The 12,014-nt window shown below is 57.6% G+C and overlaps 2 protein-coding genes across 2 annotated transcripts in view; one reads left to right on the forward strand and one right to left on the reverse strand.

The window, feature by feature from the left end:
* The window catches only part of LOC134499535 (probable cation-transporting ATPase 13A4), a 180,240-nt gene that overhangs the window by 96,986 nt on the left and 71,240 nt on the right, over window positions 1–12,014 (forward strand). The window lies entirely within an intron of this gene.
* LOC134499798 (uncharacterized) overlaps window positions 224–12,014 on the reverse strand; it is a 77,585-nt gene continuing 65,794 nt past the window's right edge. Inside the window, exons 90-100 of the mRNA XM_063306642.1 lie at window positions 11,284–11,552; window positions 10,714–10,925; window positions 10,350–10,494; window positions 9,718–9,968; window positions 7,309–7,438; window positions 6,925–7,093; window positions 5,486–5,674; window positions 3,684–3,814; window positions 3,227–3,429; window positions 592–736; window positions 224–399 (exon numbers count right to left, since the gene is read on the reverse strand). Coding sequence (XP_063162712.1) covers window positions 224–399; window positions 592–736; window positions 3,227–3,429; window positions 3,684–3,814; window positions 5,486–5,674; window positions 6,925–7,093; window positions 7,309–7,438; window positions 9,718–9,968; window positions 10,350–10,494; window positions 10,714–10,925; window positions 11,284–11,552 — 2,020 coding nt within the window. The remainder of the gene's footprint in view (window positions 400–591; window positions 737–3,226; window positions 3,430–3,683; window positions 3,815–5,485; window positions 5,675–6,924; window positions 7,094–7,308; window positions 7,439–9,717; window positions 9,969–10,349; window positions 10,495–10,713; window positions 10,926–11,283; window positions 11,553–12,014) is intronic.

Here is a 12,014-nt window from a genome sequence, read left to right on the forward strand (position 1 = left end):
AGCATAAAGAGAGCCTGGAGGCCTGCTTACGACTGACCACCGTTCATAGACTCTGCTCAGTTGCCCCAAGCAGCGTGAGCCCCCTTCCCTTTTGGGGCCTGCACCATACACAGGCCTGGAAAACTAGGGGCTGGTGGCTTTCAGCCCTGGAGTGGGACCGACCCCCTGGGAGTGACAAGGGGGCTGGGGCGCTTCCAGGGCCCAGAGCAGCCTGTGCACTTAATCAGCTAAAACTATGGGGGGGGGGGGGCTGAGGAAGGGCTTTACCTTCTGGCGTAACCTCAATCTCACAGTTTTTTCCTTGATATTTCTCAGGACACACACAGTGAAAGGCATCTGGACTGCCATCAGGCACGCAAGTTCCATTATGCAAACAAGGGTTTGGCTGGCAGGGCTCGGCTGCAGAGGAAAGAGAGGTGGGTTTGGAAATGGGTGGCCTTGCTGGCTGTGGCAGCCCCCACCCGCAGTCTGGGATGAGCAACGACCCCAAGGGGCCAATGCCTCCTTTGGAGAGGAGGGTGGGGCAGCGCCTGGGTCCACCCTGCCCTCCCCTCTGCAGCTCGAGAGTTCAGCCTCCCCAGGGAGACTCACCAAGGCTGCGGTAGCACCCACGGGTGAAGTTGAAGATCCCACAATGAAGGTCTTGGGGACAGGCTGTCCGGGAGCAGGAGACGCTGGAACTGTCCGTGCAGATGCAGTCTAGGCTGCAGTCATCTGCCATGAAGCGTTGCCAGACCTGGCAGAGAAGCAGGGAGCAGGGGATGAAGTTTGCCCCAATTAGTAGCTAACAAAAACACCCAGGAGGAAGATGATCAATGAGACTAGCGCATAAACCCTCAGATTTCCTAAGCAATACGTGAGCAATGGGTGTGAGGAGCAATTTCGGCTAGACGTGCTTGTGATGGTTATAAAAAGGCTGTAAAGGAGAAGACCAGCCTCTCTACGTAATTGTAAAGGAGGCCCTTCTCTGTGAAAAGGCTTGCTTCGGCTTATGGTTCTGCAGAAATTTGCAGAATAACAAGGAACAGAAATAGCATGCCTGGTACAGGTTTAAAGGGAGTGGGCTGCTGATGCTGAAAGGCTGAGCAATTTGGTGAAGGAATCAAGGAGACTGAGAGACTGTAAATGGAGGACAGACCTCTGGGGGAGTGTCAGGAGTTGATTTGGGGAGAAAATGGATATGGAAGAAAAGGACGGAAGAGACAGAAACTAGAATGAAAGTAGAACAACTGCTGGAAGAGATGTTCTGTGTCTGTTAAGCAAAATAGAATAGAAAGCATCACTCCGGAGAAGGAACGGGAAATGGATGTAAGGAAAGATGATATGGAAGCTGCTTAGAACAGAGTGAGAAAAAATTAAGATATGGAGTTCCACAGAAGCGCTAATGGGAAACAAAAAGTAGGATGTTTGGTGGGATGATAAAGTGAAAGAGGAGGCAGTTTGGCTTAGTGGTTAAGACACCAGGCTAGAAACCAGGAGACTGAGAGTTCTAGTCCCGCCTTAGGCACGAAAGCTGGCTGGGTGTCCTTGGGCCAGCCCCTCTCTCTCAGCCCAACCCACCTCACAGGGTTGTTGTTATGGGGAAAATAGGAGGGAGGAGCACTAGGTATGTTCCCTGCCTTGAGTTATTTAGAAAAATAATAAAGGTGGGATTAAAAAAATAAAAATTAAAAAAGTAAGAAAATGATTGCTGCAAAAAGAAATGTGAATATGAAAAAAGGACAATTACGAAGAATGCAGTCAAGGAGAGCAAGGAATGGTTAGGATAAAGAAAATGCAGAGTAATTTTGATTGAAATAAAAATTGCTTTGGAAGGGGGTGAAGAGATCCAAGAGAAGGGCCTCCAACTGAAATGATTTGGGATGAAATTGAAGTGAGTGAATGTTGGAAGGAGCATTTTAGAGATTATATGTGGAACTTAATCACATGTTATAAATGCTATTGTCCCATCCAAAAAAAAAAAGAAAAGAAATTATAAATGCAGTTAGAATGTTGAAAAATGGGAAGGCTGTAGCTGTATGAGAAATGTTAAGATATGGCTGCAGTTTCTGTGCAATAAATAGCAAAAAACTAGAGCATGTAGATGAATCTGTGTATCGGTCGAATGTTTTGTAAAGGTGGAAAATGGAGGGGGAATTTTTAAGTTGGACAAGCGCTGGTAGGAAGGTGGTGGTAGCATGTCGTCTGTTGTGAGGAATGAAGAAGATACGTCGAAAGCAGTGAAGCTGGTGGTGCTGAGGGTGTGCTTCTGCCCACTTCGCTGCATGGAATTTGAACATGTCAGGAGGAACATCAACACCGAATGGGGTCTGGGTTAGGACGGGAATGGAGCGTGTAAGAAGTGGGTGTGGAACAAGAGGAGGGGGCCTGGAAGGAACAGGTCCTGAGGGCAGGTGCATCAGAGCGGAGTAGCCGGCCGGCCGCCAAGAGCTGAGATGGCTCGGTCATGCAGTGCGAACGGACAAGGGTTGAACCCCAGAACAGGCTATGCAGGAAGAGTGACAGGTGGAGAGGAAGGGGAGGACCAAGAAGGGCCTGCATGGAGACAGCTGATGAGATGCTCAGACAGAGAGAGGGGCCAAGGCGGAAGAGCACGTGTGGACTCATTTAAAGATGGGATGGAAGCAAGGAGGGTCTGCAGGGACACCGAGGTACGGTGCGGGTGAGCATTGTTAAGCCGATTGTCCTCTTTCTCCTGCCTTTCATTTCTCGTGCTTACGGTTATTTCTCTTTTTCTGTGCTCTGAACTGAAATGGCAAAATCCTTATGTATACATGCATGTTGTTGGCATTTATGGCCCTCAGTGGCAGGTAAGTGTGTTTGTCACAGCGTTTGGCCCAGGGATCCTCCGGCGGGGAGTTGAGACAGCCCTCCCACTGCAAAATGGAAATCACCCTGTTTTTTAAAATCATGCCTTAGGCACGGCCAGAGCTTGGGTTTCGGGTATCCCTAAGCTTAAAAATAGGTGGTCCGCTTCTTTCCTTCCTTGGCCCAGGTGTGAGGGCTCTGAGGAGGCCAAGGAGCTTCGTGGGGGGGGGGGGGGGAGAGCAGACCCTTCGCCCCCAGCGAGGCGAGGGCAGTCCTTGCCCGAGGATCCGTCCCGTGCGCGGGGCAGCCGCTGTGCTGGAGAAAGACGCTCTGCTGCAGAAGCGGGAGCCCGTGAATTGGCCCCGGAGTGGGTGATGGCTGGCGGGGGGTGGGGGCGGTGCAGGAGCGGGCCCCGTACCTGGTAGTAGTTGCCCATGAAGCTGCAGCCGCAGTTGCGGAAGGGCACGCAGTCGAAGCCGCTGAGGACGTAGCCGGGGTCGCACGCGCAGCCCTCCAGGCAGGGGGAGGAGCTGCAGTCGGCAGGCGCAGCCAGGTCGGAGCACGACGGGGGACAGGCGGACATGCACGGGCTGTACGTGCTGTGGGGCGGGCAGTCGGGAGCTGCGGACAGAGAAGCGGAAGCTCTGCACGGTCAAGGCGAGGGAACAGCCCTCCTCCCGCCCCGGGGAGCCTGGGGAGCCGGGCCCCCTCCCTCTGGCCCAGAAGGAGGCAGCTGGGGAGAGACGTGGGGCTGCCCGCTGGAACCGTGGGGAGAAGGGGGCCCCTGGAGAGCTGGGGCAGGAGTGAGGCAACCTGAGGCCGAGCCTTCATCCTGGGACCGGCTCGGGAAGAAAAAGAGCGCTGTTAGTTCTCACCGCAGCCCGTCGCTGCCCTCCAGGTGGCCACGGAGACGTTCTTGCGCTGGCAGGCCTGGGCATACTGCTCCAGGATGGGGCACAGGCGAGTGACCCGGTCGGCCTCGGTGCACATGTCGAAGAGGCAGCTCCTGCAGCAGGGGAGAGGCGGCAGGCAGGTGGGTGAGGGCAAGGGCCCAGCTCTGCCCGGGGAGGGGCCCCTCCAGGGCAGGGAAGGAAGGGGTGCTCCAACACGGGCAGGCGGAGGAGGAGAAGGGTAGAAGGCAGAGGGAATGGCCTTGAGGGAGGGGCGGGAGGGAGGAGGGGTGAGCTGCATCCAGACGTGCAAGATTCTGTTACCCATAACAGTAGTGTTGGTCTACCTGGCCTCTGGCCTACCGCGAAGGGCTGATACAGTGGCTGGTCCCCAACAGATGCCGGATGCCTCCCTCCTCCTGTCCGCTACCTAGGCACCCTCTTTGCCCATCAGGTTGAGACCTGGGGGCAGCATTTCCAGCAACACAGCCCCCCCAGATGGGTCTTTGCCACGTTGCCTGAGTCCAGCCCCTTGAGCTTCTTGGCAGTTGGGCATATGGTGTGAGCTCCCAAAGTGGGGTGATTCAGGAATTAGCTTAAGCGTCTTGTGTAAGCCCAGCCGGGGGAGGGGGGATGGATGGGGGGGGGAGAAAATAAGGTAATAAAAGAGATCAGCAATGGAAGAGAGGGAGAAAGAGTGCATCAGAAAACAAAGAATTGGGGGTGGGGTGAGGTGAAAATGCCTCCAAAGTCATTTTCTACCAGATTGGAAATTCCTAAATCCCTGGAGGCCGTGGCTCTTCCATACTCTAAAGGAAAGGCTTTACTGCTTTGGCCCTCAGGTGAGTGAGGGCAGAAGGGGACTGCCCCAGGATGGGGATGCTGCCCAGAAAGGGGGGTGACTGCGTGGGGCAGAGGAGAAAATCGCCCTCTGGAAGGACTTGGAACTGGGTAGAGGCGAGGGAGGAAGGGGGCCTCTCTGGGCTTGCAGTGGCTGCCCCTCCCTTCCCATTCCGGGACTTCCTCCAAGGGCACCGGTGGTGGTGGAGCCAAACGGAGCCTGCCCCCCTTGCAGCCGCTGTTGGTTCTGGAATAAAAGGGGAGACACCCCAACGGCCAGCACAGCTAGGGACGCCTTCAGCCTGCTCGCTTATGGGCTGCTGGGCTGCTGGGGAGAAGATGAAGGCAGTGCTGCGGTTGGGTGCAATGGGGAAAGGCTCTTGTGGGGCTTGCCCTGAACCCCAGATCCCCAAGGCCGCAGGAAGTGGGTCTGGGCGCCCTGAGGAGTTGTGGGGGAAGCCCTGGGGGCCCTCTAGGTCAGCCAGAGGGGCTCTCCGGGCAGATTCCAGCTTGGTCGCCGTCCAGGACTCCTCCAGGAGGAAGTGCAGGACAGAATCCGGCTGTGTCCTCCACAGCCAGACCCGTGGGGAGGAATGAGGGTCCTCGGCCCTACAAGCATACATTTCAAGGGGCTTCAGATAGAAGGTTAATGCTGAGGTGCTTGGGGATCAGGGTGAAAGAGGAGCATCGAGGGGGGAGAGAAAGAAACAAACAGGGTTAGGGTTTGAAGGATTTGAAGCAGAGACCTGGAGAGGCGGCCAAGCCCCCTTAAATTGCAGCCTTGGGGGCCGCCTAGGGGTGCAGTGGCTCTCCCTGGTCTGAGCAGGTGATCTGCAGGCTCCCTGCTGTTCCTCTCCAGCCCACAGAGGGGCAGACGTAGCAGCGCATTCCCCTGTGACCTCCTGGCCCCCCAGGGGAGGGGGTGGGGAGGAGAAAGCAGCACTCACTGTAGGAAGGGGCTGGGGGCCTCGTGGGCGAAGCACCCTCGGAATGGCCCGTTCGGGTCTGCCAGGACTCCACAGGCGGAGCTGCTGTTGATGGTCTGCAGGTCCTCTTGGGAGCAAAGGAGGGCAAACCCCACGTCCAACTCGTCCAGCTTGGCCTCCTCCAGGGGTTCTTCTGACAGGAGGTCTCGCCTGGGAGGGACAAGGAGTTTATTTGGGGGGTCTCTGGAAGGAAGGGGAAGGCTGGACTCCCTGGGAGGGCCCAGCAGAGATTCCTTCCTGAGGCTTTGAGGACATTCCCAATTTCGGAGGCCAAGCCCAGCTGAGCCATCTACCTGGACCGTACTGGCGGACATCCTTCCCCGTCCAATCCTGGCTCGGGAAGCAACAAGGAAGCATGAGGGCGGGGGGGGGGCACAGTTTGGGCCCTGCAGTCACATTTCCTGCCTGCACAGCTATGCTCATCCCAGAGAGAGGGAAGAATTTTGCCAGGAGTGACCATGACCAAAACGGACAGAGACAGGATGGCACTGTTATGCCCGGAGGGCTGGCAGTTGTTGAGTGGGCCAGATGCATGATGGGGTCTGCTGGAACCCTCAATCCCCCCCTCCAGCCAAAGAATTTGCACCTGGGGATGGTCCATTTGCTTCCACCTCCCCTTTTCCCTCTCCCTGGAGATTATTGCACACACAGTGTGGGGAGGGGAGTTACTGGGGGGGGGGCAGGATTTGTCATTTCCTGATCATTAGGTGGATCTTTCATCTGTCATCTAAAGCAACACTCAACCCTTTACTCTCTCATGCAGCTGTTCTGAATCCAGAGCTGCTGATGTCTTGCCAGTTTGGCTGCCCCTGTGCCGCTTCTCTACCCTGCCTGTTGCTAAGAAGGCAACAGGGAACCCCTTGAATGCTGGCACATTCTGGGCCTGACTAAGGCACCTCCACTGCAGAGGGCAGAGGGGCCTCGGGGCTGCCCAGCTTCAGGACAGAACAGGGTGCAACAACGCTGCTGAGTTCTCCTTCAGTACCCCTGGAAGACGGACCCGGCACCCCGGGAGAGAGGAAGTTCCCATGCACCGGGTGAGTTCAAGCAGAGGCTAGATGGGCATCAGCCAGGAATGCCTGCATTTGGATTCCTGCCTGGAGCAGAGGGCCAGACCAGATGGCCTCTGAGGAGCCTTCTACTTCTGAGATTCTGGGGTTCCAATGCAGGACAGATAAAGGCTTTGGCTCCATTTTCACCCCCTTCCTCCCCCGGGGTTAATTCTGTAACCAGGCTTAGGCTACTGTCCAATCACAGCGCCCAGATTTTGTTGGCCCTACTTTGCAGGCAGTGTGCCCGTGGCAGCCTAGCAGTGGCGGGGGGGGGGGAGGGGGCTGCGGTGGCCCTGGGGAGGCTCAGCCTGGCCTACAAGAGGCACTACCGCTTTTGGGAGCCCGCACCTGAGACGGGAAGGTCCTCTTTCAACAGGGACTCGCCAGCTCTCCCCAAAGGTGGTCACGTCTTTGACCAGGGTGCCATCTGGCGTGGTGAAGTCATTCTTGTATCTCCCATCAAAGTTGCTGCAGAGCCCCTCAACGTTCTTCCTATAGCTGTTGGGGAGCAGGATGCCTGCCAAGAGGGAGAGTCACGCTGCAGTGGGAGCCCGAGGCTCTGGGCGGTCCAGCCTCCCCCCCCCCAAGCAATTAGTGCTGGAATGATTTCCTTCAAACCAGAACCCAGGTGGTGGGGTGGCTTGGAGGGCCCTCTCTCTGCACCCTCTCCTTGGGCGGCTTCACTCCTCCCCCCCATGCCAAAGCCCTCCACGGTCTGGGCAGCTGCTTCACCTGAATTCTCCAAGCCGTCAAAGCTGACTGAGAGGCCAAAGTCGGACTCCAAGAAAATCAGCCTTCCGCTCTGCTGGATGCGAAGGCCTTCGTGCGGTCGCACCGGGGGCACAGTTGCCACTCCGTCCACCTGGGCAGAAGAGATTTGGAGTGTGACCCTCATCTTCCAAAAGTGGCGTCAGAGCACAGCCAGGCAGCACCCTCAGCTGACCTGTTCCTACTCCAGAGGGAGGCTTCCTGGAACAGCAGCCACCCGCTGCCCCTCCAGGCCAAGAAAGATGCCAGGCTCAGCCACTTTGGAAAACAGGCAGGGAACATGGAGATGCCCGAGCCAGAACTGCCCCATGGCCATGGAAAAGAGCGCCAGTCCTGGCCAGTTGCTGGTGGGCAGCAGCAGGGCCTCAACTGGGGGGGGGGCAACCAGGGCATGTACCCCGGGCGCCGCGCTGGTGGGGCACCAAAATGAGTGCTGGGGGGGTTGCCAAAATGGGTGCGGAATCCATGTTTGCCCCAGGTGACACAGACCCTGGTTGCGGCCCTGGGCAGCAGGCAGATGCTAGAAATGGGGAAATTAAAAGTTCTGCCTCCCCCCCTCCACCCATGAGTCAGTGGCTTTGGGCCAAGGACCGCCCATCTGTTTCCTTCTTTTCAGGTGGCAGAGGGCAGCGGTGAACAGGAAGAAGCCATCCAAAGGATTTTCCTGAGACAATCCGCAGCAGCTCTTGGTTCATTGCGGTCCAATGGCAGTGAAAAAGTCTTAGCAACACAAATTAATCTGAATAGGAGATGACCCATGGTGCTGGCTAACAACCGCACTATGCCACGGTGCCCTTGTGGCTTAGTTCCCCCGGGGGCCGTGTGCACACCAGCCGGGGTTCCCACCCAAAGAGGACCATCCCTAGTTTCTTCCACTGTAAGGGCAAGACTTTCCCAGGCCTGCTGACACAGGCAGTGAGCCCTGTTCTGGTGGCATGCCCTTTCGCCTTTTGGCAGCAGGAGAATCCAGCCCTCCCCTGAGCCAAAAGGCCATCTCCCCCCCCCTGCTCTCATCAGCCTCGGGGCCTTTGGGGCACCAGCTGCCCCCCAAAGAAGCCCTCTTCCCCCCACAGAGGGAGAAAGAGGGGCAGGGGGGCTCTGGTGGTCACTGCTTCAATCCTGGGAGTGCCAGAGAACTGGCAGCAAAGGAGCAGGTCCCCCCCCCCCCGTACCGACCTCTCCTCCTCCTGTCCATGGGTGGCCAGAGCACTGGGGAAGAGAAAGACCCGCTTCCCCCCACAGAGGGTCCCCAGTCCCCAACGCCCAGTTCTGTCTGGAGCCCTATGAGGCAGAGGTGGGGAAGGCTGCCTTTAGAAGCCGTTCGTCCACCGAGCCCACCAGAGAGTGGCCAGCAACCCTGTGGGGAGTGGCCAGAGGATCCAGGGCAGCCTGGTGCAGGGTGCTGCTTCATCCCCACTTCTCTGCCTTGGAGGAAGGGGACTGGGGAGAGAGCCTCCCCAGCTGCCACTCCCTGGGGGGAAGTGGGTCTCTTTAGCAGCCAAGACAGGCTTCCATCCTTCTCTGATTGCCCCCTGGGGGTGGGAGAGGGGGAGAGAGAAGCAAGGAAACACTCCTTTGCTGCCCATTCTCCAACCCCTGGGAGGGATCACAGGAGTCTCCTGCGGTCAGCGCCTTCACCACCGAAGCCCCCCCTTCTCCTCCCCATGCTTTCCTTCCTCTGTCTTGCCCAGGCAGAGCCAGGATGGGAGGTGCAGAGAGCTGGGACATTTTTCTGCTGGCTCCTGTGCAGGAGAACCTACCTTCCGGCAGAAGAGAATGTCTGGCCCAGAGTCACCGTGGGCTTCTGGGGCTGAGGGGAGGGTGAGCCTGGCTCTGCCAGGCCTAGACCAGCCTTCTCCCCACTGTACCCTCAGGGCCCTCTTCGCTGCCTTCTGCTGAATTTGAGTTGGCAAAATCCTTGTCTCATCCGCTCCTTCAAATGCCCTGCATATTGCTGACTTCAGGGCAGAAAGTTGGATCTAAGGCCCATTCACAGTCTTGGCAGCAAAGATCCAGGGCTTTCATGCCACATGGAGCCAATGGCAGGCCCTGGAGGGAGGGCGAGGTGCAATGACAGTCCCTGCCTGCAGAGAGGACCTGCAAGTGGTCCTTTTAGCACAACCAGATGCTCTCTGTCCTTGGTTTTAGGACCAGAGTCTGGGAACAGGTCTGTGGATTTGCATGAAGTGCCGTATCCACCCCATGCACCACCACCATGTGGCACTCGCCAAGCTGGATCAGACGATGGTGCCCTGCGGAGCTAAAGCTGATGAAGTGGCTTTGAAGGTGAGCTGGACAGCCTCCCTGGGCAGAGCTGCCACTCTGAAGATCGCCAAGAAGCATCCTGTGTTGGTGCGCTGACAGAGTCCTTACCACAAGCTTCCTTCTCTGCCTGAGGAGCACCGTATGGTTGTAGACCCGGATCAGCAGCTCCTTCAGCACCGAGGGCTCCCTGGCCCCGACCACCAACCGGTTGGTCCCCTCAACGCTGAAAGGCTCAAGGCGTTCCGAGGCACCAGGGCGGGTCTGGGAGAGCACGTAGGTGTCCAGCCCTTGGAAGTGGTGCAGCAGGCCGTCGAAGGTCATGTAGTGGGGGTCTCCTGTGATCAAGCACTTCCCAAATCCTGGGGAGAGAGGGGAGATCAGCTGGCAGCTCCTGCACTCTCACAGGCCCAGGCGCCGCTCACCGGGCCTCGAAACCAAAGGTTCTTTATGTTATTGTGCCCAACCAAATTTGCCCGTGGTTTTTCTTTTCTAGCGGCCGGTCAGCTGGCAACATCCACCCATTTGAGCCAGTCACGGATGCTGGGACTCCAAGGGGCTTAGACCCTGGGCCGGACCGAAGACTCCCCTGCTCCATGCCTGGGTTTCTCCCCAGCTGAACCACCAGAGGTGGGAAGGGGTTGCTGCACTTTTCAGAAAGACGCCCTGAGGGCTGGCTCAGGCGGGACCCTTCAGCTTCCCTTTCCCCTCCCCACACCTAGCAGGCTAGCACTGACCCCTACCTGTTGGCTTGCAGTGTAACTTCCCATTCTTCTTGGACTCACAGACCTCCCCAGGCTCACAGCCAAAGTCCTGGCACTTGATGGTGCCCCCTCGGCGACAGCGGCACTTTTGGCTGCAGTGTGGGGTGAGCCAGCTCTCTCCAATCTGTCGGAATGAGCAGGACTTAGGTGTTAGTGGGGGGCAGGGCTGCCGGCCACAGGGGAGTCCCTGTCCTCAGCCACTGGCCAGGAGCCAGCTGCGGGGACTGCTGCGCACAGCTGCAGCTCTCCTGCCCCAAGGCCAGGGCGCGAGGGGCAGTGATCAGGGGCTGCTCTGCCTCGGGATGGGACTCTGCCCCCAGCTGGCAGGGAGGGCCCAACTCACCTTGTGGTACCCGCCGTCCTTGTCCCGACAGCCGCACTGGCTCAGCGGCACACACTGGTCGTCGCTGAGCACGAAGCCCTCGTTGCAGACACAGCCTTCCAGGCACTGCCCGGGCGGCTTCTCGCAGAGCTCACTGGCGAAAATATTGTTGCAGGTGGGGGGACAGGCAGGAGCACAGCTGGAGTAAAAGCTGTTGGGAGGGCAGGGCAGAGCTGGAGAGGAGCAAAGAAAGTGGCGTTAGCCAGAATCTCCATTGATGCTGGGCCCACAGAGGCAGTCCAGCTGGGAAGAACGTTTGTCAGGCCAGGTGTGTTGATGCCAGCTCCCTCTATGGCAGTGTTTCTCAACCTTAGCAACTTTAAGATTTGTGGACTTCAACTCCCAGCATAGCTGGCTGGGGAATCCTGGGAGTTGTAGTCCACATATAAAGTTGTCAAGGTTGAGAAACACTGCTCTCTGGCATGATGGTACAGTGCAATCCTCTGCCCACATTTGGACTTTCCCTCTTTCACCTCACTGCTTCTTCCCTGGATGCCCCCCTGCCCCCAGATGTGCTTCCCAGGTACTTACGGCAGAAAGTGCTGTTCCTCCACTGGATGGTGACTCCCTTGGCCTGGCAGGCATCCGTATAGGCTTGCACCACAGCGCACAGCGTGGCACGCATCCCATCATACTTGCACATGTCATAGACACAGGTCTGGATGAAGAGGTCTGGCTGCACCAGGCGGTGGCAAGGGACAAAGGCGCTGGATTGCAGAACATGGCACTGTGCTTCCACAGATGGTCGGGCTTCCTGGGTGCAGGGCGGCCCCAGTTCTGGACGGGTGTCTGGCAGGCAGCTGCAATAGAGGCGGGCATAGGGGATTCAGCTAGGGAACTAGACAGGAAGTGGGTCTGGGCACCTCTTGCACTCAGGGGAAACGGGGGTGCCACCAGCCCTGAAAGTTGTGCCTGGCAGCGTCTGCAGCTCCTCCAGCAGACCAAGACTGGGAGGCCCTCACAGCTCAGCTACTGCAATGCCCTCTACATGGGGCTGCCCTTGAAGGCCACTTGGAAGTTTTAACTGGTCCAGAATGCAGTGGCATGGGCAGGGATGGGCTTGCCTTGGCATGCCCACATAGCACCCCTGCTTTGTGAGCTGCACTGGTTATCAGTGTGCTTCCAGGTGTGATTCAAGCTGCTGGTTGTTCCTTGTAAAACCTGACGTGGCACAGGGGCCAGTTATTTGTGGGACCCCCTATTTTTCCTGGTTTCTGCCTGGCAGAATGTGCCGACAGGGTCTGTATCCCTTTGATTAAACA

This window comes from Candoia aspera, chromosome 6 (assembly GCF_035149785.1).
Source record: "Candoia aspera isolate rCanAsp1 chromosome 6, rCanAsp1.hap2, whole genome shotgun sequence".
Lineage (NCBI taxonomy): Eukaryota > Metazoa > Chordata > Lepidosauria > Squamata > Boidae > Candoia > Candoia aspera.